The sequence below is a fragment of the Pongo pygmaeus genome, chromosome 10 (assembly GCF_028885625.2).
Source record: "Pongo pygmaeus isolate AG05252 chromosome 10, NHGRI_mPonPyg2-v2.0_pri, whole genome shotgun sequence".
Lineage (NCBI taxonomy): Eukaryota > Metazoa > Chordata > Mammalia > Primates > Hominidae > Pongo > Pongo pygmaeus.
In genome coordinates, this window is record NC_072383.2 from 8329002 (window position 1) to 8354915 (window position 25914).

A 25914-nucleotide genomic window follows, 5' to 3' on the forward strand; every position below is an offset into this window, starting at 1 on the left:
TATTCTTTTGCTCAGGATCGCCCTGGCTATTTGAGCTCTTTTTTGGTTCCATATGAATTTTAGAATAGTTTTAAAAAAATTCTGTGAAGAATGTCATTGGTAGTTTGATAGGAATAACATCAATCTGTAAATTGCTTTGGGCAGTATGGCCATTTTAACAATATTGATTCTTCTTATCCATGAGCATGGAATATTTTTCCATTTGCTTGTGTCATCTCTGATTTCTTTGAGCAGTGTTTTGTAATACTTGTTGTAGAGATCTTTTACCTCCCTGGTTAGCTGTATTCCTAGGTATTTTATTTTATTATTATTTTTTGTGGCTATTTTGAATGGAATTACATTTTTGATTTGCCTCTCAGCTTGGATGTTGGATTTTTGTATACTGATTTTCTATCTTGAAACTTTACTGAAGTTGTTTATCAGATCTAGGAGCTTTTGGGCAGAGACTGTGGGTTTTCTAGGTATAGAATCATTTCGTCTGCAAACAGATGATTTGATTTCCTCTGTTACTATTTGGATACCTTTTATTTCTTTCTCTTGCCTGATTGTCCTGCCTAGAACGTCCAGTACTATGTTGCATAGGAATGGTGAGAGTAGGTATCCGTGTCTTGTTCCAGTTCTCAAGGAGAATGCTTCCAGCTTTTGCCCATTCAGTATGATGTTGGCTGTGGGTCTGTCATAGGTGGCTCTTATTATTTTGTGGTATATTCCTTCAATGCCTAGTGTGTTGAGGGTTTTTAACATGAAGAGATGTTGAATTTTATCAAAAGCCTTTTTTGCATCTATTTAGATGATTGTGTGGCTTTTGTTTTTAGTTTTCTTTATGTGGTGAATTACATTCATGGATTTGTGTATGTTGAACCAACCTTGCATCCCAGAGATAAAGCCTGCTTGATAATGGTGGATTAACTTTTTGATGTGGTACTGGTTTTGGTTTGCTTGTATTTTGTTGATGATTTTTGCATCTATGCTCATCAGGGATATTGACCTGGTTTCCTTTTTTATTCTGTCTCTGCCAGGTTTTGGAATCAGGATGATACTGGCTTCATAGAATGAGTTAGCGATGAGTCCTTCCTCCTCAAATTTTTGGAAGTTTCAGTAGGAATAGTTCAGCAGGAACCTCTTCTTTATACATCCAGTAGAACTCGGCTGTGAATCCACCTGGTCCTGGGCCTTTTCTGGTTGGTAGGCTTTTTATTACTGATTCAGTTTCAGAACTTGTTATTGATCTGTTCAGGGATTCAGTTTCTTCCTGGGTCAATCTTGGGAGGTTGCATGTTTACAAGAATTTATCCGTTTCTAGTTTTTCTAGGTTTTCTAGTTTGTGTGCATAGAGGTATTCATAATAGTCTCTGAGCGGTTTTTTGTATTTCTGTGGGGCCAGTGGTAATGCCCCTTTTGTCATTCTGATTGTATTTATATGGATCTTCTGCTTTTTTTTTTTCCTTTATTAGTCTAGCTAGTGGTCTATTAATCTTCTTTGTTCTTTTAAAAAACAAACTGTGGGATTTCTTGATCTTTTGTATGGCTTTTTGCTTCTCAGTTTCTTCAGTTCAGCTCTGGTTTTGGTTATTTCTTGATTTCTGTTACCATTGGGGTTGGTTTGCTGTTGTTTCTCTGGTTCCTCTAGGAGTGGTGTTAGGTTGTTAATTTGAGATCTTTCTAACCTTTTGATGTGGGCATTTAGCACTATAAATTTCCCTCTTAACAACTGCTTTAGCTGTGTCCCAGAGATTCTGGTATATTGTGTATTTCTCATTAGTTTCAAAGAATTTCTTGATTTCCACCTTAATTTTATTGTTTACCCAAAAGTCACTCAGGAGCAGGTTGTTTAATTTCCATGCAGTTGTGTGGTTTTGAGTGAAGAAAATCTCATTTTTGTGCTTCAGAGCCAGTCAATATGAGACGGCCAAGTAAGTAGTAATGAAGACAGATTTTACTTTGGTACATAGACTTTTTGGCCTGGGGAAGGAACACCAAGTACCATGTAGTAGAGTTGCTGATACATTTGGTAGTTTACTGTCTCATTTTAATTATAAGTGGCTAAAATTGCATTGCACTTTGCTCATGTTTTAGTTTTTTTGTAGCCTTTTCAAAAACCATTTCTTAAAAATTGCCTCTCAATTGTACATGAAGGAAATACATATGTGACTATAGGACTAATGTTCAGGAGTTCTTCATTAATCACATATTCTCCACCAGTCACACAATCAAAGGAAGGAAAGAAGGAGAATTTTATTTACTTGTGGATCCTTAGCCTGGGTCTATATAGATGGTTTTCACAGCATTTTTATGGTTTGACATTTATTTCAAAATTTTGCTAGAACTGTCATCTTCAGTTTCCTTTTCAAAGACATACAATACAGGGTGGTATATTTTCAAAAAAGCTCTGGTATACTTAAATTACCTGCATCTGAGCCAGTAGTGAAATAATTGTCCATTGTGACTTCATGTTCTGCCCCATCAATCTAAGGATAACATCATCCCCTCAACTAAACAAAATAATGCATTAAGACCCACTGTGGATTTTTTGGCTTGCTTGTCAACATTTTCTTTGTGCCTACTATATGTATTCTGCCAACGTACCTATTATTGGAAAAAAAAGTCATTGAAGCACTTTGTGTCAGCGCTGCATGTGGCTGCATATTAGCATGCGACCACTAGAGGGCATGCTCCTCCTAGCAACTGAAATAGTTGTAGGAATTTGCTCAGACTCCTGGTGGCAGGGGAAGCATTTATTTGTTTTTTATTTTTTATTTTCTTTTTCAACAATCTAAGATGGGACGAGAACAGGGGAAGCATTTAAAAAGAAAGAAATGAAGACTGGATGGGGGCATTTAGGAGAACAGGGGAAGCATTTAAAAAGAAAGAAATGAAGACTGGATGGGGGCATTTAGTCTATGGAGTCTAAGCCTGTAACTGATCGAAAGTTTGTTGAGAATGTAGAAAATAGCTGTTTGGACAGGCAGAAAATGAAGTACCAAATGATCCCTTCTTCATACTTTAATACTTTAATAAATACTTGAATGGGGAATATACTTAATTTTAATGACACCCACCTCCTCCTAGCTCCACCCATAATAGAGGATTAATGGGCAGTAAACAGTTGTGGTCAGGAACATGGATTTCGGAGAAGACAGACTTCTTTGCTACAAAATTTGTCTCTGCCACTTACTGGCTTTTTGACCTTGGAAAAATTAGTTAAACTTTGTTTGCCTCAGTTTCCTCATATACAAAATGAAAATAGTACCTATGGAATATTGTGACCGTAAAATAAATTTTAAAATTAAATTGCTTAGCTGGGCATGGTGGCTCACTTCTGTAATCCCAGTGCTTTAGGAGCCTATGGTGGGAGAATCGCTTGAGCCCAGGATTTTGAGGTTACAGTGAGCTATGATGGTGCCACTGCACTCCAGCTTGGGGTGACTGAGTGAGACACTGTCTCTAAAAAATATATAACGTAATTAAAGTGCCTAGAACAGGGCCTGGAATATGGTAAGCTCCATTTAAATATTTGTTGCTTGTACTAGTGCTGCTTCTAATTCTGGCTCTCCAGGTGTGTAATGGGATGGTGTAAGGGTGAAATGACAGGAGTTCTTTTTTTATTGTCTTAGAAGTGAGGTAGATGCCCAAGATTGGGGCAGGAAGTAGGAAGAGTCATCTGATAGAGGAGAAACGGGGAGTAAGGGATGACAGGGAGACATGCTTCCGAGACATGTTTCACACTGATTCCATAGTAAGGATTTAAATTCTTATTCTGTCTTTGTAATCCTGCTCAACCCCTTTTATAGCTTTTGTACTATATACCTTTTCACGTAAGAAACCCCAAACCAACTGTCTTCTTATCCTGTATATTTTGAGCACTGATCATTTGCTAGGGACTAACTAAGTGCTTTATAAAGATTGTCTCATTCAATCTTCACACAGACCCCTGGGATTCTTACTTCTGGGATTTCTTAATTCTTACCCTCTGGGGTGAAATATGGTTATCCATATTTCACAGACGAGGACACAGAGGCATAGAGGGGTTAAAACAAATTTACTAATTTGTACCTAAAGTGACAACATGCTAGTGTCAAAGATGATAATTAATGAATTGATTGTGGCCTACGTCTGCACCTTCATTTTATAAAAAGGAAACCTCCATGTTTGTATTAATATTCCAGCCAGACGGATCTAATTGTATGCTGCACTATTTCTTACTACAGTGCCTTTACGTCCTCTGGTCTTTCTGCCTCGAATACTTTTTTCCCAAGTTCCTGTTCATCCACTACAGAACCTTTCCTCAAAAGCTCAAGCAGAAACCATCTCTTCTTTCTCCTTTGTGCCACCACTGCACAGTGTATAACTGGGTCTCGTACTTCTCCCATTGTATTGAAATTATTTATTTACATGCTTCTCTATTAGACATTAGGTTTTCAAATTAGGAATCATGTCCCTTCCTTCCCCCATCCCCTAACTCCTAATACAGTGTTTGTCACATGATAAAGACATGATAAAGTATATAGAACAGTGTGAGTGCCCCCCTTCCTTGCCCTTTTCTCTCCTCAGTCCCTTCTGCAAAGTAAACCATTGTCAATAATTTTGTGTGCATCTTTCTGGACATCTTTTTTTTTTTTTTGAGACGGAGTCTCGCTCTGTCGCCCAGGCTAGAGTGCAGTGGTGTGATTTCGGCTCACTACAAGCTCCGCCTCCCAGGTTCACGCCATTCTCCTGCCTCAGCCTCCCTAGTAGCTGGGACTAGAGGTGCCCACCACCACGCCCGGCTATTTTTTTGTATTTTTAGTAGAGATGGGGTTTCACTGTGTTAGCCAGGATAGTCTCGATCTCCTGACCTTGTGATCCACCGCCTCAGCCTCCCAAAGGGCTGGGATTACAGGCGTGAGCCACCGTGCCTGGCCCAACATCTTTGGTTTTTTTTTGAGACAGAGTCTGGCTCTGTTGCCCACACTGGAGTGCAGTGGCTGATCTCAGCTCACTGCAACCTCTGCCTCCCAGGTTCAAGCAATTCTCCTGCCTCAGCCTGCCAAATAGGTGGGATTACAGGCGTGCACCACCACCTCCGGCTAATTTTTGTATTTTTAGTGGACACAGGATTTCACCATGTTGGCCAGGCTGGCCTTGAACTCCTGACCTCAGATGGTCCACCCGCCTTAGCCTCCCAAAATGCTGGAATTACAGGTGTACCTGCACCTGGCCTTCTAGACATTTTTTAAAGCATTCTCTCTCTGTGTGTATCTGCCTATGCAAAGATCCTTTAATAAAATAAAAATTACATGTAAATTATTTATATTATTATTTTAAAAATTAATAATGTTCTGAAGTTCTTTCTTTGCCCATGCATTTGTATTTACTTATGTTTAGCTTATGTTTAAAACTATTCAGGTTCTCTAATGTATGGATGTACCGTAATATATTTAACCACTGTCCTCGTTGATAGTAACATTTCTGACATTTTTGACACTAAATTTTACACTGAACATCTTTTACATATAATATATATTTAAATGAAAAATTTAAAGGATAGATTCCCCAGAAAGGGACTTGGTGGGAGAAATGCGATTAATTAAAATAAAAAAAAATTTCAACTTTTTTTTAGACTCGGGGTACATGTGCAGGTTTGTTATGTGAGTGTGTATATATATATGTGTGTGTGTGTGTATATATATATATGTAATTTTTTTTTTTTAGACAGAGCTTTGCTGTTGTTGCCCAGGCTGGAGTGCAATGGTGCAATCTCTGCTCACCTCAGTCTCCGCCTCCTGGGTTCAAGCAATTCTCCTGCCTCAGCCTCCTGAGTAGCTGTGATTACACGCATGCACCACCATGCCTGGCTAATTTTGTATTTTTAGTAGCGATGGGGTTTCTCCATGTTGGTCAGGCTGGTCTCAAACTCTTGACCTCAGGTGATCCGCCCAGCTCGGCCTCCCAAAGTGCTGGGATTACAGGCATGAGCTACCGCACCTGGCCTACGTGGGTATATTGTGTGATGCTGAAGTTTGGGATATGACTGATCCCATCACTCAGGTAGTGAGCATAGTATCCAATAATGTTTCAACCCTTGCCTCCCTTCCTCCCTCCCCCAACATTTAAAATTTTGATAGATTTATTTCTATATAATCTTCTGCCTAATGCATATACTTAATATAAATTCTGAGGCTGTTTGTTTCTCTATTTTGTCAACACATTATTTTAAAAATATTTAGTTAAAATATTGGGTGAAAAATATATTCATTTCTCTTACTACAGAGAGATTGTGCTCTTTTCATATATTTATTTACTATCTTTTTTTTTCATGTGTTGTCATGTGTTTAAGTTTTAGTTGTGAGTTTGTCTTTAGTGTGTTTTCCTTATGGGCGATCCTGTTCTACCTCAGTTGTGGGAGTACTTCTTTGGAGTGGTTTTGCATTTGCCTTTTCTAAGTCCTCAGGATTATTATCAGATTGAGACCTAATTTTACATTAAATTCCTGGCTCAGAGTCTCCTTTATATCATAAGTCATATAAGTTTGTACTCCAAAATTACATATATCATAGATAATATAAGTTGGTACTCCAAACTTACATACACAGAGGCCTGGGATTTTCCCTTCTGCTTTTTATCATGAATATTTTCAAACAGAAGTTGAATGAATAATACAGTTAATACCCATATATCCATTATCCATATTTAACAATTGTTGACATTTTGACAAATTTGGCTTTCTGCTTAGGTGATTTGTTTTTGTTTTAGTGTTGAGTTGTACAGTCTTTAAATTCAGAAAATGTTCTAGGGAGAAATTAGCAATGCACTCGAAGTCTCCTTAAAGCTCTACCAAAAGCTCTGATGGCTTTTTTGTCCCCTAGCAGCAGCCATCTGCGGGTACAAAGACCAGATTCTCAGACTCCTGCCCATGCTCAGAATTAGCAAACCTCAGAATAAAGCAGTTGTAGCAATCTGCTCACCTTTCAGATTTCTCTCTTCTTGAATCTTATTGTCCTCTCACCTGCTACCCAGGTTCTTATTGCCTAACAGGAGTGAGAGACTGGAAGAGTTAAATGGGGAAGAGGGAAAGCTAATACAAGGGTGCATTATTAAGTTGGTTACTGCTTTGGGCAACTAGGACTCCATTCTTCTGGACCTCTGAGGAGCTGTGTAGAATGCACCTTAAAATTGTGTCCCCAAGTGATAAAAGATGGGACAATTTATCCACTAGCTTCCTTCCATCATTGGATCAGGGTTTCCTCATGGGGTGTTGGCACCTGCACAGTTTCAGGTTTGTTCTGTATAGGGGGCATCCGTACTTGTAATGTCAGAGGAGCCCTGGGACGGAAAGCAAGAGATTCATGGTTGGCTGAGGCAAGGTGTTATCAGGTTGCACTTGCCCGAGGCTGGTTTCTGTAGCAAGAGCTGAAGTAAAAGGTGAAGATGTGATACCTACAAAAGAGGAGTCCATACAGTGCTCAAATTGCCCTAAAATTGGCTAGTGCCCTTCAAGCTAATTTGTTGCTTTTTGATGTACTTGCATTAATGTTTGAGCAATTCCTTTATTTCTTTTTTCTTTTCTTTTTTTTTTTTTTGAGATGGAGTCTTGCTCTGTCACCCAGGCTGGAGTGCAGTGGCATGATCTTGGCTCACTGCAAGCTCTGCCTCCCGGCTTCACGCCATTCTCCTGCCTCAGCCTCCCGAGTAGCTGGGACCACAGGCGCCCGCCACCATGCCCGGCTAATTTTTTGTAGTTTTAGTAGAGACGGGGTTTTACTGTGTTAGCCAGGATGGTCTCGATCTCCTGACCTTGTGATCCGCCCGCCTCGGCCTCCCAAAGTGCTGGGATTACAGGCATGGGCCACCGCGCCCGGCCAATTCTGTTATTTCTGATGGAACAAAATATTGTAGACTCACCTTGTATTTTCCTACAAATTTTTCTTTTTTCACCGAAAGCCCAGGGAGAGGTATTACTGCTGAACTCTTTCTAGTTTACCTTTCGCTTAATTTACAGTTTTGCAAAAATTATGAATTATATGGAAGTCTCAATTCCAGCTCCCTGTTTAGTGCTTGTCCAAGGCTTTGTTTCCTCATCTTTGTGTGTATTTAAATCCAAACCCTTAGCCATTACTGCATCTGATGATTTTCTACTCCAATTAGATGACTCTCAGCTCATGAAGGTTACCTCAAGTTGCATCTTTACCTGTTGTCCCATGTTGCTATATTCTGATTCACTGAGGACCCAATAGCATTTCTCAAGAATAGACCAATTACTTGCTGAGAGGGAATGATTCTAAAATATCCTACTGGCCTCCTTTGAATTCTCCTACCAATCTCCAGGTTGGTTTGTTTTAGGCTCCAATCTGCATGGATTTGCCAAAGAGGGTTCAAGCACCGCTAGTTTATTAGCGCTAAGTGCAGACTGTCTCCCTGTGGCCTGGCCCACCTGAACAGCCTTTTCAGTATGTCACCAAATCCTGGAAGCTTTTCAATTTTCTGGCAAATATGTTTGAACACCCAAAGTGAAATATATTGCCTTAAAAATGCAAAGAGGCCTATGAATCCTGCCTTTTAAAATGGCACATTATTTGATATTTTGGAGGGGATATTTAAGTGCCCTAGACATCAATCAGAATCAACTGAAGGGCTGGTTAAAACACCAATTTTTGGGCCCCATTCTCGAAATTATGGATTCAGTACGTCTAAGGTGGAGCCTAAGAATATGCATTTCTAACAAGTTCCCAGGTGATGCTGTTGGTTTAGGACCACACTGAGAACCACTGCCTGATAGACCAGGACTTCAATGGCATGAGGCTTACCAAGGCATCTAGGGTACTGTATTGTCCTGCTTTCCTTGTAGCATCTGTAGGATATCATCAATGGAGTGAACCAGCAGGATATCCTGTAAAATGGTGAGATGTTTAAGTTTTCTGCAGGATAAATGGTAGGCCAGATTGAAAGAATTATATAGATCTGAAGAGTTATATAGGTCTGAAGATGATGAAGGTATATTGTTTCTGCCAGGAGAAAAGCAATTTGATTATGATTTTTTGCTTATTTATTAACTGGAAGAAATAATATCCACCAGATAATATACATATATGTCATATATATATATATTTAATTTTTTCTAGACAGAGTCTTGCTCTGTTGTCCAGGCTGGAGTGCAGTGACACGATCACAACTCACTGCAGCCTCAACCTCCTGGGCTCAAGTGATCCTCCCACTTCAGCCTCCTAAGAAGCTGGGACTATAGGTGTGTGCCACCATGCCTGGCTAATTTTTTATATATATATATATATATATATATTTTGAGACAGGGTCTCACTCTGTCACCCAGACTGGAGCGCAGGGGTGATCTCAGCTCACCACAACCTCTGCCTCCCAGGCTCAAGCGATTCTCCTGCCTCAGCCTCCCAAGTAGCTGGGATTACAGGTGCACACCACTACTGCCTGGCTAATTTTTGTATTTTTAGTAGAGACAGGATTTCACCATGTTGGCCAGGCTGGTCTTGAACTCCTGACCTCAAATGACCCACCTGTCTCGGCCTCCCAGAGTGCTAGGATTACAGGTGTGAGCCACCGCACCCAGCCTAATTTTTACTTTTTATTTTTGTAGAAGTGGGATTTCACTATGTTGCCCAGGCTGGTCTCAAAGATCTGGACTCAAGCGATCCTTCTGCCTTGGCTTCCCAAAGTGTGAGGATTTCAGGCGTGAGTCACCATACCTGGCCATTAATAGGTATACATTAAGGGCCAAGTACTGTATTGACTTGCTGTAGACCTCGCATTTGGAAAGCAGCTAAAATTGGAGTCACCTCCTGATTAAATGTATGATCATCTACTCCCATTGTTTATGACCCATCTGTGTTGGCAAGATGAGTGATTTAAATCAAGAATATAATAGGAATTGCTTATGCTTCAGTTTTGAATCCTTTGCTAGTGGTACTAATCTTTGTGATTTCATTATAGATGCTTTACTGCTTTTGATTTTATTTTACTAGGAAGGGGAAGTTCAGGAGCTTCAATTTGGTTTTCCATCATAATGGACTTTACTTCACAGGTCAGGGAGACAGTGTGGGGATTCTGGACAACAGGAATTTGGGAAATAACCGGAGGGTGACTTCAGGCTCTCACTATACCTGCTGCTTTTGTGGGGATAGGAAACTTCTTGGACTTGGAGTGTTTGTGATGCTTTGGGCAATATACGGGTATCCTCCATATATTTCTTTATCAGTTCTTGAGATCACATTTTGTCACAATCGAGCCTCTCGTTTTCACTTGAGACATAGCAAAGCTTGAATTCAACTGGATTTGCAATTTTTAACCGTGGAGTCCAAGTAAAACTTTGGTTTTTGGTCTCTTCAGCCTGCAGCTACAAGCAATAAAGAATTCTTTTAATATAGTTATAGAAATTCTAGTTTTCAGTTTTTTCCTTGGGTCAAGAATTTAGGATATATTGAGTTTGTTACTCTCTTCCTTTGGGTTATCCAGTGCCATAAGAAGCAACTATTCTACTCTTACAGTTCTTAAATTCTTTCCCTTGGGGTTGCTTGGGCTCTTCTTTTTTTTTTTTTTTTTTTTTGAAGTGGAGTCTCTCTCTGTCACGCAGGCTGGAGTGCAGTGGCACGATCTCGGCTTACTGCAACCTCTGCCTCCTGGGTTCAAGTGATTCTCCTGCTTCAGCCTCTTGAGTAACTGGGATTACAGGTGCTCACTACCACACCTGGCTAATTTTTGTATTTTTAGTAGAGACGGGATTTCACCATGTTGGCCATGCTGGTCTCGAATTCCTGACCTCAGGTGATCCACCTGCCTTGGCCTCCCAGGGTGCTGGGATTACAGGTGTGAGCCACCGCTCTCGGCCTGCTTGGGCTCTTAAAGGCTTGTCTCCAATGGGAACTTTTTTTTAGGTGAGAATGTGTTTCAATTTGCCTATTTTGTCATTGCATGAAAAGGACTACCAAGTCCCATCTGTTAATACTAGTAGTACTTCCTCTTTTCTCAGCTTCAACCAGATTGGATAATAAATCTCAAATTTCCTTTATTTCACTTCTGTAGCTTTCAAGTATTTATGGTACAATTTCTGAAAGCAAATGCCTGGATTTGTAGCTGTTGTAGAATATGAAGAGCTCTGTTTCATAAAGTGGGAATATTCTTCAAACATAAGGAGAATTAGATGCCAAAAAGAATGAAAACCATTACTTGTGTAAATAAAAAGTGACTGAGGCAGGTCTCAATTGATTTACAAGTTTATTTTGCCAAGGTTGAGGGCATGCCCAGGAACAAAACACAAATCACAGGAGCATCTGTGATCGGTGCTTTTTCCAAGGAGGGTTTTGAAGACTTCAGTATTTTAAGGGAAAAGAGCAAGCAGGAGGGGAAGGAGGAAAGGGGGAAAAAAAAAGGGCAAGGGAGAGTAGACAAGGAGGCAAGTGGTTACTTTCTTGTGAAGCTCTGATTAGCACCCAGTGAGTCTACATTTTACATGTGAAAAGTGGGGGTAAAAGAAAAGTCATTTATGCATTCATCTGGGAGTAGACAGAGGGGTGATTTCTGGTCTTGTTCTTGTCTTCTACCTGTGAAGATAAGCTAATAATTTACATTGTCAGGTTAGATTCAACATACAATGGAATATTATTTGTCCATAAAAAAGAGGTTTAATTGGCTTACAGTTCTGCAGGCTATACAGGAAGCATAGCAGCTTCTGCTTTCTGAGGATGCTTCAGGAAGCTTCCAATCATGGTGGAAGGCAAAGTGGGAGCAAGGCACTTCACACGACCAGAGCAGGAGGAAGAGAGAGAGGGGTGAGGTGCCACACACTTTTAAGCAACCAGATCTCACGAGAACTCACTATGGCGAGGACATTACCAAGGGGGAATCTACCCCCATGATCCAGTCACCTCCTACCAGACCCACCTCCAACACTGAGGATTATAATTTGATGTGAGATTTGGTGGTGACACAGATCCAAACCACATCATCCTCCAAAACTCAGGTATTGCCAGTGTGATGATATTAAGAGGTGGGCCCTTTTAGAGGTGGTTAGGCCATGAGAGCTTTGTGGATGGAATTAAGGCTCCTATAAAAAAGGCATCATGCGGGGAGGAGCCAAGATGGCCGAATAGGAACAGCTCCGGTCTACAGCTCCCAGCGCGAGCGACGCAGAAGACGGGTGATTTCTGCATTTCCATCTGAGGTACCGTGTTCATCTCACTAGGGAGTGCCAGACAGTGGGCGCAGGTCAGTGGGTGAGCGCACCGTGCGCCAGCCGAAGCAGGGGCGAGGCATTGCCTCACTCGGGAAGCGCAAGGGGTCAGGGAGTTCCCCTTCCAGGGGTGACAGACGGCACCTGGAAAATCGGGCCACTCCCACCCGAATACTGTGCTTTTCCGACGGGCTTAGGAAACGGTGCCCCAGGAGAGTATAGCCCGCACCTGGCTCAGAGGGTCCTACGCCCACGGAGTCTCGCTGATTGCTAGCACAGCAGTCTGAGATCAAACAGCAAGTCCGCAGCGAGGCTGGGGGAGGGGCGCCCGCCATTGCCCAGGCTTGCTTAGGTAAACAAAGCAGCCTGGAAGCTTGAACTGGGTGGAGCCCACCACAGCTCAAGGAGGCCTGCCTGCCTCTGTAGGCTCCACCTCTGGGGGCAGGACACAGACAAACAAAAAGACAGCAGTAACCTCTGCAGACTTAAATGTCCCTGTCTGACAGCTGTGAGGAGAGCAGTGGTTCTCCCAGCACGCAGCTGGAGATCTGAGAACGGGCTGACTGCCTCCTCAAGTGGGTCCCTGACCCCTGACCCCCGAGCAGCCTAACTGGGAGGCACCCCCCAGCAGGGGCAGACTGACACCTCACACGGCCGGCCAGGTACTCCAACAGACCTGCAGCTGAGGGTTCTGTCTGTTAGAAGGAAAACTAACAGAAAGGACATCCACACCAAAAACCCATCTGTACATCACCATCATCAAAGACCAAAAGTAGATAAAACCACAAAGATGGGGAAAAAACAGAGCAGAAAAACTGGAAACTCTAAAAACCAGAGTACCTCTCCTCCTCCAAAGGAACGCAGTTCCTCACCAGCAACGGAACAAAGCTGGACAGAGAATGACTTTGACGAGCTGAGAGAAGAAGGCTTCAGACGATCAAATTACTCCGAGCTACGGGAGGATATTCAAACCAAAGGCAAAGAAGTTGAAAACTTTGAAAAAAATTTAGAAGAATGTATAACTAGAATAACCAATACAGAGAAGTGCTTAAAGGAGCTGATGGAGCTGAAAACCAAGGCTCGAGAACTACGTGAAGAATGCAGAAGCCTCAGGAGCCGCTGCGATCAAATGGAAGAAAGGGTATCAGCCCTGGAAGATGAAATGAATGAAATGAAGCGAGAAGGGAAGTTTAGAGAAAAAAGAATAAAAAGAAACGAGCAAAGCCTCCAAGAAATGTGGGACTATGTGAAAAGACCAAATCTACGTCTGATTGGTGTACCTGAAAGTGACGGGGAGAATGGAAACAAGTTGGAAAACACTCTGCAGGATATTATCCAGGAGAACTTCCCCAATCTAGCAAGGCAGGCCAACATTCAGATTCAGGAAATACAGAGAACGCCACAAAGATACTCCTCGAGAAGTGCAACTCCAAGACACATAATTGTCAGATTCACCAAAGTTGAAATGAAGGAAAAAATGTTAAGGGCAGCCAGAGAGAAAGGTCGGGTTACCATCAAAGGGAAGCCCATCAGACTAACAGCGGATCTCTCGGCAGAAACCCTACAAGCCAGAAGAGAGTGGGGGCCAATATTCAACATTCTTAAAGAAAAGAATTTTCAACCCAGAATTTCATATCCTGCCAAACTAAGCTTCATAAGTGAAGGAGAAATAAAATACTTTACAGACAAGCAAATGCTGAGAGATTTTGTCACCACCAGGCCTGCCCTAAAAGAGCTCCTGAAGGAAGCGCTAAACATGGAAAGGCACAACCGGTACCAGCCACTGCAAAATCATACCAAAATGTAAAGAACATCGAGACTAGGAAGAGACTGCATCAACTAACGAGCAAAATATCCAGCTAACATCATAATGACAGGATCAAATTCACACATAACAATATTAACTTTAAATGTAAATGGACTAAATGCTCCAATTAAAAGACACAGACTGGCAAACTGGATAAAGACTCAAGACCCATCAGTGTGCTGTATTCAGGAAACCCATCTCACATGCAGAGACACACATAGGCTCAAAATAAAAGGATGGAGGAAGATCTACCAAGCAAATGGAAAACAAAAAAAGGCAGGGGTTGCAATCCTAGTCTCTGATAAAACAGACTTTAAACCAACAAAGATCAAAAGAGACAAAGAAGGCCATTACATAATGGTAAAGGGATTAATTCAACAAGAAGAGCTAACTATCCTAAATATATATGCACCCAATACAGGAGCACCCAGATTCATAAAGCAAGTCCTGAGTGACCTACAAAGAGACTTAGACTCCCACACATTAATAATGGGAGACTTTAACACCCCACTATCAACATTAGACAGATCAACGAGACAGAAAGTCAACAAGGATACCCAGGAATTGAACTCAGCTCTGCACCAAGCGGACCTAATAGACATCTACAGAACTCTCCACCCCAAATCAACAGACTATACATTTTTTTCAGCACCACACCACACCTATTCCAAAATTGACCATATACTTGGAAGTAAAGCTCTCCTCAATAAATGTAAAAGAACAGAAATTGTAACAAACTGTCTCTCAGATCACAGTGCAATCAAGCTAGAACTCAGGATTAAGAATCTTACTCAAAACCGCTCAACTACGTGGAAACTGAACAACCTGCTCCTGAATGACTACTGGGTACATAACGAAATGAAGGCAGAAATAAAGATGTTCTTTGAAACCAATGAGAACCAAGACACAACATACCAGAATCTCTGGGATGCATTCAAAGCAGTGTGTAGAGGGAAATTTATAGCACTAAATGCCCACAAGAGAAAGCAGGAAAGATCCAAAATTGACACCCTAACATCACAATTAAAAGAACTAGAAAAGCAGGAGCAAACACATTCAAAAGCTAGCAGAAGGCAAGAAATAACTAAAATCAGAGCAGAACTGAAGGAAATAGAGACTCAAAAAACCCTTCAAAAAATAAATGAATCCAGGAGCTGGTTTTTTGAAAGGATCAACAAAATTGATAGACCGCTAGCAAGATTAATAAAGAAAAAAAGAGAGAAGAATCAAATAGATGAAATAAAAAATGATAAAGGAGATATCACCACCGATCCCACAGAAATACAAACTACCATCAGAGAATATTACAAACACCTCTATGCAAATAAACTAGAAAATCTAGAAGAAATGGATAAATTCCTCAACACATACACCCTCCCAAGACTAAACCAGGAAGAAGTTGAATCTCTGAATAGACCAATAACAGGAGCTGAAATTGTGGCAATAATCAATAGCTTACCAACCAAAAAAAGTCCAGGTCCAGATGGATTCACAGCCGAATTCTACCAGAGGTACAAGGAGGAGCTGGTACCATTCCTTCTGAAACTATTCCAATCAATAGAAAAAGAGGGAATCCTCCCTAACTCATTTTATGAGGCCAGCATCATCCTGATACCAAAGCCTGGCAGAGACACAACAAAAAAAGAGAATTTTAGACCAATATCCTTGATGAACATTGATGCAAAAATCCTCAATAAAATACTGGCAAACAGAATCCAGCAGCACATCAAAAAGCTTATCCACCATGATCAAGTGGGCTTCATCCCTGGGATGCAAGGCTGGTTCAATATACGCAAATCAATAAATGTAATCCAGCATATAAACAGAACCAAAGACAAAAACCACATGATTATCTCAATAGATGCAGAAAAGGCCTTTGACAAAATTCAACAACCCTTCATGCTAAAAACTCTCAATAAATTAGGAATTGATGGGACGTATCTCAAAATAATAAGAGCTATTTATGACAAACCCACAGCCAATATCATACTGAATGGGCAAAAACTGGAAGCATTCCCTTTGAAAACTGGCACAAGACAGGGATGCCCTCTCTCACCACTTCTATTCAACATAGTGTTGGAAGTTCTGGCCAGGGCAATTAGGCAGGAGAAGGAAATAAAGGGTATTCAATTAGGAAAAGAGGAAATCAAATTGTCCCTGTTTGCAGATGACATGATAGTATATCTAGAAAACCCCATTGTCTCAGCCCAAAATCTCCTTAAGCTGATAAGCAACTTCAGCAAAGTCTCAGGATACAAAATCAATGTGCAAAAATCACAAGCATTCTTATACATCAATAACAGACAAACAGAGAGCCAAATCATGAGTGAACTCCCATTCACAATTGCTTCAAAGAGAATAAAATACCTAGGAATCCAACTTACAAGGGATGTGAAGGACCTCTTCAAGGAGAACTACAAACCACTGCTCAAGGAAATAAAAGAGGATACAAACAAATGGAAGAACATTCCATGCTCATGGGTAGGAAGAATCAATATCATGAAAATGGCCATCCTTCCCAAGGTAATTTACAGATTCAATGCCATCCCCATCAAGCTACCAATGACTTTCTTCACAGAATTGGAAAAAACTACTTTAAAGTTCATATGGAACCAAAAAAGAGCCCGCATCGCCAAGTCAATCCTAAGCCAAAAGAACAAAGCTGGAGGCATCACGCTACCTGACTTCAAACTATACTACAAGGCTACAGTAACCAAAACAGCATGGTACTGGTACCAAAACAGAGATATAGATCAATGGAACAGAACAGAGCCATCAGAAATAATGCCACATATCTACAAGTATCTGATCTTTGACAAACCTGACAAAAACAAGAAATGGGGAAAGGATTCCCTATTTAATAAATGGTGCTGGGAAAACTGGCTAGCCATATGTAGAAAGCTGAAACTGGATCCCTTCCTTACACCTTACACAAAAATCAATTCAAGATGGATTAAAGACTTAAATGTTAGACCTAAAACCATAAAAACCCTAGAAGAAAACCTAGGCATTACCATTCAGGACATAGGCATGGGCAAGGACTTCATGTCTAAAACACCAAAAGCAATGGCAACAAAAGCCAAAATTGACAAATGGGATCTAATTAAACTCAAGAGCTTCTGCACAGCAAAAGAAACTACCATCAGAGTGAACAGGCAACCTACAAAATGGGAGAAAATTTTCGCAACCTACTCATCTGACAAAGGGCTAATATCCAGAATCTACAATGAACTCCAACAAATTTACAAGAAAAAAACAAACAACCCCATCAAAAAGTGGGCGAAGGACATGAACAGACACTTCTCAAAAGAAGACATTTATGCAGCCAAAAAACACATGAAAAAATGCTCACCATCACTGGCCATCAGAGAAATGCAAATCAAAACCACAATGAGATACCATCTCACACCAGTTAGAATGGCAATCATTAAAAAGTCAGGAAACAACAGGTGCTGGAGAGGATGTGGAGAAATAGGAACACTTTTACACTGTTGGTGGGACTGTAAACTAGTTCAACCCTTGTGGAAGTCAGTGTGGCGATTCCTCAGGGATCTAGAACTAGAAATTCCATTCAACCCAGCCATCCCATTACTGGGTATATACCCAAAGGACTATAAATCATGCTGCTATAAAGACACATGCACACATATGTTTATTGCGGCATTATTCACAATAGCAAAGACTTGGAACCAACCCAAATGTCCAACAATGATAGACTGGATTAAGAAAATGTGGCACATATACACCATGGAATACTATGCAGCCATAAAAAATGATGAGTTCACGTCCTTTGTAGGGACATGGATGAAATTGGAAATCATCATTCTCAGTAAACTATCGCAAGAACAAAAAACCAAACACCGCATATTCTCACTCATAGGTGGGAATTGAACAATGAGAACACATGGACACAGGAAGGGGAACATCACACTCTGGGGACTGTTGTGGGGTGGGGGGAGGGGGGAGGGATAGCATTGGGAGATATACCTAATGCTAGATGACGAGTTGGTGGGTGCAGCGCACCAGCATGGCACATGTATACATATGTAACTTACCTGCACATTGTGCACATGTACCATAAAACCTAAAGTATAATAATAATAATAATAATAATAATAAAAGAAAAAAAAAGAAAATGAAAAAAAAAAAAAAAAAAAAAAAGGCATCATGCATTGCTGGTCTATCTCTTGCCCATCTGCCTTCTGCCATGTGAAGACATGGAGTTCCTCCCCTTAGAAGATACAATCATCACCAGATAACTGAACATGCTGGTGCCTTGATCTTGGGCTTCCCAGCCTCCAGAACTGAGAAAATAAATTTCTCTTCCTTATGAATTACCCAGTCTCAGGTATTTTGTTGTAACAACACTAATGGACTGAGAAACTGATATGAGCTATAACATGGCTGAACCTCAAAAACACTACGTTAATACCAGCTAAATTAACTATCCTTTCTGCAAAAATGGTCTTAGTCTCATCTTTGGTGAAAATAAGATAGATTTTTTTATTTGTTTGCTATTGTTTTCTGAGACAGAGCTTTGCTCCTGTTGCCCAGGCTGGAGTGCAATGGTGTGATCTTGGTTCACTGCAACCTCTGCCTCCCAGGTTCAAGTGGTTCTCCTGCCTCAGCCTCCCTAGTAGCTGGGCTTACAGGCATGCACCACCATACTTGGCTAATTTTGTATCTTTAGTAGCGATGGGGTTTCACCATGTTGGTCAGGCTGGTCTCGATCCCCTGACCTCAGGTGATCCACCCGCCTTGGCCTCCCAAAGTGCTGGGATTACAGGCATGAGCTACCATGCCTAGCCTGTGTCTTTTTATTATGAAAGAAATACATGCTTATAAAATATCAAACAGTAAAAAAACTTTAAAGTAAAAATAAAAGCGCCCTATTTACTCCATCCTTACTTCTAAATACTGAGATTACTTTCACAGTGAACAGAATGGTCACTTGCCATCATATCAATATAAATAGTCTAACAAATATCTTGTTTTCATGAAATTAACAATACTGAGCTATTAAATTGACTTCTGATATCAACTACCTGGACTTAGGCCAAATTTCACAGGTTGAGGGCATGCCCTTCATAAGACTGCCATTACTTCAGATACCAGCCACAAGTTCAGGGGTTCCCAGGGGTGTCCTCACTCTGGATCAACTGACTACAAATTTGGGGGTTCCCATGATCCCCTCAGGTTTTATGATTTATTAGAATGACTCACTGAACTCAGGATAGTGCCATGCTTATGATTGCAGTTTTATTATAGCAAAAGGATACAAATCAGAACCAGCCAGAGGGAGACATGCATGGGGTAAGGCCTGAGAGGGTCCTAAATGGAAATTTCCATTGACCCCATCGATCTATCACTTTCTTAGAACTTTAATGTGTGATAATACACAGAGTATTGCCAACCAGGGGAGCTTCAATGCCCAGAGTTTTTATTGGGGTCCATTATGTAGGCATGATTGATTGAACCACTGGTCACAAGTTGAACTCAGTCTCTAGCTTCCCTTCCCCACCTGGGCTGATATAACATGGCTCAGGGCTCCAATGCTCCAATCACAAGGCTGGTCTTTCTGGCATGGCCAGCCCCACCCTGAATCACCTTCTTAGCATAAACTTTCTTGGAGCCCATCATGAGAGACCTCATCAGCATGAGATATACAGGCCCACCATGAATAACAAAGACAATCCTATTATTTGGAAAATTCCAAGGATTTAAAGGCTACCTCCAGGAAGTGGGAACAAAATCCAGGCAAATTCTTTATTACCCAAGTTAACTGCAACATGATACAATATTCAGAGAGCAAACGAACAAGTGAAGGCACGCTGTCAACCCCTCAGAGTTGTGGAACTTCCAGTCTTCCCTCGTAATAGGTACCATACCACACATGACATGCAATCAATACTAGTAAAGCTTGTCTTCCTTAAAACTTTAAATAAATATAAATAGATGTTTTAGTGTTTTTTCTCTGTGCCTTAGCAGATCCTCTTTATACTGCCTAAGGTACTTGTGCCCCATTTTGGAGATCACTGCCCAAGAGATCTCTTAGATAAATAATTTTAAAGGGATGAGGGGATAGATTCTATTATTGTTTCCAAATGTCTATGTTCTCCTTTGTGAAAGGATTAAACTTTGATACCCTTGACATGTCTTTCTGTAGACAAAGTATATTTCCCTGTCTCGCTTACAGGTTTGTCCAGGTAACTTGCATTGGCCAACAGAATCAGAGCAAATACAACGTACACCTTATCTGAATAAAGGATGCTACTACATGGTTCAGCTTACAAGAAGCTATTCTGTGGTCTCAGCTTCCAGAATGAGAAAACACTTGGAGAGGAGCCAAGCAGAGTTGCAGTCAACTCCAAGGTGACCCTAAGCACATGTGTAATGTGAGTGAGAAATACATGTTTGTTGTTGTAAGCCACTTGGATTTTGGGGTTGTTGGTGGTACAGTGTAATCCAGTTATAATGTGACTTATTCCAGGGAGAGAGCTATAGTTTTAGGAATATGGTTTGCTTTCTAATTATGAGCTTAGATTGTAAAGACTCTGAGAATCAATGATCATTATTTCAGGGAGTATGTGTGCATGTATACCTGTCTACGTGCATGTGCTGGTTAGGTCCAATAATTAATTTGTGGAGAACTTAAAATTCCCTTATCCTTCCCTTATGCTTTGTCATTCCCCTTTCCCTTTTCTTACTAAATAATTTGATTCTAAATAAAGCAGTAGCAAGATAGGTGTCTATGGTGAGGTGGCTGGGAGAGCAGCAGTGGCCTGGCACAGGGTGAGAGCTTTAGCAGGGTGAGAAGGGTGACTATGCAGGGTGTTGGCTTGACAGCAGTTCTGGAGCCCAAGCAGAGTGAGAAGAACATCCCGTGGGGGTGGGAAAGTATCCTGGCATGCAGAACCAGAGCGAGGAGATGTCCACTCCTGGCAATGGCCCAGTGCAGGGTGTCAGAGGATAAGATTGAGGAGGGTATCCATAGCAGGGGTAGCCTGATGTGAGAGGTCAGAGTCTGAGAGGTAAAGAAGGCATCTATGTAGTGGGATAGTCAGGTGCAGTGAGTTGGAGTGCAAGCAGGGTGAGGAGGGCATCCATGTATGAGATTACCTTCTATAGGGAGTCAGAGTCGCAAATGGCTGAGCAGACTACTCTAGGGCCAGCCTGGTGTGTATGTCAGCATGTGGGAGAGGTGAGGAGGACACCCATGCCTAGTGTTGGCTCAGTTGGGGCTGGGACTCAGCACTTAAGCAGGATGAGGAGAGAGAGCATCCTTGCAGAGGGTAGACCTGGTGTGGGTTTCAGAGACCAAGCATGATAAGGAGGGTGTCCATGTGGTGGGGTAGCCCAGTGAGGGAACTCAGATTCTAAGTAGGGTAAGATGGACAATATTGCTGGGGGATGGAGGACCTGCATGGAGTGTCAGAGCCCAAGCAGGATGAAGAAAGCTTCTATGCAGAGGGTAGACTTGGTGTGGGTGTCAGAAACTTAGCAGGATAAGGAAGTGGTCCATGTGGTAGGATAGCTCAGTGAGGAAGTCAGACCCCTCCAGGGTGAGGAGGGCTTCCACCTATAGGGTGACCTTGTGTGGAGCATTAGAACCTAAGGGGGTCTAAGTGGTGACTAGGGGACCAGCATCAGGAATCAGAGTGCAAGCAGAGTGAGGAGGGCTTTCCTGCAGAGGAATGGCCTAGCACAGGGAGTCAGAGCCTTGGCAGGGTGAGGGGGATGTTTGTGGGGGGATGTTCATGGGGGTGGGGAGTGGGCTGGCCCTTTGCCGGCACTCTCAGAGTAAGGAGGGAGGGCATCAGTGCAGGGGCTGGTGGCTTGGACTGGGGAGTCAGAGCCCAACTAGGAAGAGAGGGACATCTTAGCAGCTGGGAGACTGACGACATGCAGGCGATTGATCAAATAAGGAATAAGTGAAAGACGATGAAAGCAGGTTTCTTACTGTCACAGAAAGGAGTTAGGAATGTGGGAAGGGAGAAAACTAGAATGAAACCTGTGGTGTTAGATTGGAATTAGAGGAGTTAGTGTGAACTCATGGTGTTCAATAGATTTAGATAGAGAAATAATATAGAAATATAGAGGGGTGTGTGTGTGTGTGCGCATGCATGTATGCACGTGTGTTATGCAGGAGAAGGAATCAGCTGGGGGAAATTAAAAGGAGGATCATTTGAGGAGACTTGAGGGCAGAGAATCCAGGTGTGAGCTGGGAGCATGTCTATGGAGAGATTCCACATGAAGGGTTTAATATTTGGAGTGTTTTCTTCTAGGCCTTTGGAAAAAGTCATATTTAGTACTTTGTTTAAGTTTTTCCCCTTCTATACTGTGATTCTATTTAATTATCCTAACTGTTAAAAAATAGTCATATATATTGGAGGTGGTGTGGGGATTAAAAGGTTAGGGAAGCACGGAATAAAGGCTGGCCTTCCCTCTCCTCCAACATCCAATAAAGGGAGCTGCTTTCTGGAGATTCTAGCAAGATGAATGCAGACTTTTGATAGAGTTAGTTAACAACAAGGAAACACAGAAAGCATGGAGGCGCAGCTTCAGAAGGCATGGGGTTTAAACTTTGCCATCCCCACCGTGCTAGAGGAAACTGATTCTTGAAGGTGGGGAGGCTGATATGTGAGTTTTGTGTCAATGATACTCTTCGAATGTGGTACTAACAAGTTGCCTGCTCAGTCAAAAGTGATGAGATGAATGCAACATAAGTCTTTGTTCAGGTTGTTTGGTCAAAAGTAATTACATTTGTGTGTGGAAGCACACAAATTGTATGTTCTGCTGGTGAAGAACACGGTTTTCCAGAAAGACTCTAATTGCTTGGTTCTTCTTTTTTTTTTTTCTTCCTCTTTCCACAACCCTTTGAGTTCCCACTTTTATTACATTTGCTTGCATTTGTTTCAAGGCTGTGATTCTCACTGTACTGGTCCTGAGGAAAGGGCTTCTGTGAACTGCGGCTTTTAGTTTTTGTTGTGGTTCTTAGTTCTCATGAGACCTCTCCTGAGGATTTGTGCCTATCTGGTGCCTCTGCTCTCCACTAGTTGAGTGAAAGGAAGGAGGTAATTTACCACCATGTTTGGTTCCTATTTATAAGATGTTTTAAGAAAGATTTGAAACAGATTTTCTGAAGAAAGCAGAAGGTCTCTTCCCATTATGACTTCGGAAATCACTTATGCTGAAGTGAGGTTCAAAAATGAATTCAAGTCCTCAGGCATCAACTCAGCCTCTTCTGCAGGTAAAGATCATTTTCTGGGGGTCAGAGTGAATGATGAGGTGAAGGATGAGGAGAGGGTTTATGAATAAGGCATAGGTGTTGTCAGTTGCTGGTTGTCTGATTGAGTATGTCTGGGAAACACAAGAGTCCCAGAAGATTGAGTAGCCTGCAGATACGCATTACGGGGTGTACTGTATTGTGGAGAAGAAAAGATTTTGTACCACTCTCTTCAGCCTCCACTCTGCTTACTGAAACAGAGGTGAGAGAAATCCACTCCAGTTCTGAGCTAAGGCAAGTGCTCTGATGCTCCTGTGTTTTCTGAGGCTGAGTGGGGCTGGGGTTAAGAGATTGAGTACAGCTTCTGAAACCATCAATCCAGATGCAGGGGGTCCTGATGAATTTGTGAGATTTGTTTTTAGATCAGTTAGAGGGAAAGAGTTTGGGTGGACAGTGGTGAGAGTATATTTGTTGGTAATGGATGGAAAAGCAACAAAAGGCCATTGCAAATGAAAGACTAGAAAGTCTACAAAGAAAGTCTCTTAAATCTCCAGGAAACTTTTTCTGAAATCAGAGAACCTATTGCATGTTGCATATCTGAGACAGACTCTGTTTTGTTTGGGAGTAGATGCAAGGTAATTTGGGTGTCATGTGATATCTCAAGTATAGAGCAAAAGAGAGAAAAGAATGTATATAGAGTACAAGAAACTCTGGGGGAAGGGGTCAGGACTATAGTTATGCTTTCTAAAATACCTCTGTGAAGGTATGGAGAGCACTTAAGGAAATTTTTTCTCCTTAAAAACTTTGTATAATTTCTTTATTACACAAGTATTAATGTTCATTGTAGAAAAAATTAACCAGAGGTACCCAGATAATTGAATTATAATTACTCTTATCATCTAGAGAAAATCATAAATTTGCAATTTAGTGAATATCCTTCCACATACAAATACATACAATGTGCATATGTATTTTACTAAAAATGTAATCATATTATATAATACTGAAGTTTTTCCTCCCATCATTTGACAAAATATCATAACTCTAAGAAAGTGATCCCTAACCATGAGATGGTAACTAAAAAGACTGACTTTATTCTAAACATGTGATGAGGGATGATTATAAAGATTTATTTGCTATAGCATTATTTAAAGTAAAGTTGGAAACAATCTATTATTTAAATATATGATGAAATACTATGCAACCATAATAAGGAGTGTTAAAGAAGAAAATATAATGGTATGAAAAATGTTCATGATACAGTGTAAAGGAAAATAATAGGTCAGAAATCAGTATTGATGGTATGTCAATAATGTGGGAAAATTTGCATATATGTATATATACATTCAAAAAATTGCTAGAAAGACTTATACCAAAATATTATGGTGTATTATAACTTATATGGCATAACAGTTATCCTCAATTATAGGAATTTGTACTTTTATGTATTTTCTAAAGTTTCTACGGTGACTATTATTATATCCTTTCTATTCCTATTCTCATGTGATTTCAAATGTCATACCATTAGTAACTGTGTGTCATCCAAGAAAAGGGAGAGAAAGAGGAGGAGGAAGAAGAGGAAGTAAAGACCAAACTTATTACTGATAAAACTAATTTGGCTTCTTCTTCAGCTTCCAAGGAGAGGACTGCCCCTCACAAAAGTAATACCGGGTTTCCCAAGCTGCTTTGTGCCTCACTGTTGATACTTTTCCTGCTATTGGCAATCTCATTCTTTATTGCTTTTGTCAGTAAGTATTCCAACTGAACCAATAAGCAATATCTGCTGTCCATGAACAGAGGGTATCCTTTAAAAATGGACTTTTGAAAATGAGCTTATCCAGAAATCTGAAATGAAATTTTCTCTGGGGAGACATAATTCATGGGAATCCACTGTGAATTTTGCTCTTTATTTGGATTTAGTTCCTGTCTTGTAAAAATAATGGAATCCATTCTCATTTAGAGAAACTGAAGCATAAATGTGGCTGTATGTATTTGTGTTGTAGAGTGAAATCTATGGAGCATCATCTCTATACTAGACACTATGTAAGTGAGGACAAATCTATATTTCCTCGGTAGCATTTTTCAGGCCAGTCTGATTTGCATGCACAGACACTTATGTTCTGGGATGAGCAGGTAGACAACAAGGAGATGGGAAGAAATATTTCAGGAAGAGTTCTCCACTGACTTTTACTCTGATTATTCCTGTCCTGCTCAAGACTGTGTGGGATCTAAAAGTCAATTTAGCAAATTAGGTGGATTGCTGCGCATCTTTGGCTTTCAGCATTTGTTGAGTTTTATTCCCCCCGGCTCTGTCACCCAGGCTGGAGTGCAGTGGTGCAATCTTGGCTCACTGCAACCTCCACCTCCCAGGTTCAAGTGATTCTCCCACCCCAGCCTCCCAAGTAGCTGGGATTACAGGTGTGCATCACCACACTCAGCTAATTTTTTTTTTTTTTTTGTACTTTTAGTAGAGACAGGGCTTTCTCATGTTTCCTGGCCTTGTCCTGAACTCCTGGGCTCAAGCAGTCTGCCTGCCTCAGCCTCCTAACGTGCTGCGATTACAGGCATGAGTCACGACGCCTGGCCCAACATTTTTAAAAGGCATAAAAACCAGTATACATTTAGGTAGATTCTTTATTAATTTCTTTGGTCATTTCATAAGTATTGTCCGTCTACTGTATGTCAGGCACTGTGCCAGACAGAGAGTCA

The 25914-nt window shown here is 41.1% G+C and overlaps 1 protein-coding gene across 1 annotated transcript in view; it reads left to right on the plus strand.

Annotated features, from left to right (window-relative positions):
* The first annotated feature begins 1022 nt into the window (after positions 1–1022).
* CLEC4A (C-type lectin domain family 4 member A) overlaps positions 1023–25914 on the plus strand; it is a 36549-nt gene continuing 11657 nt past the window's right edge. The window contains exons 1-3 of the mRNA XM_054442787.2: positions 1023–1181; positions 20176–23229; positions 24837–24953. Of these exons, the coding sequence (XP_054298762.1) occupies positions 23148–23229; positions 24837–24953 (199 nt within the window). The 5' untranslated portion in view covers positions 1023–1181; positions 20176–23147. The remainder of the gene's footprint in view (positions 1182–20175; positions 23230–24836; positions 24954–25914) is intronic.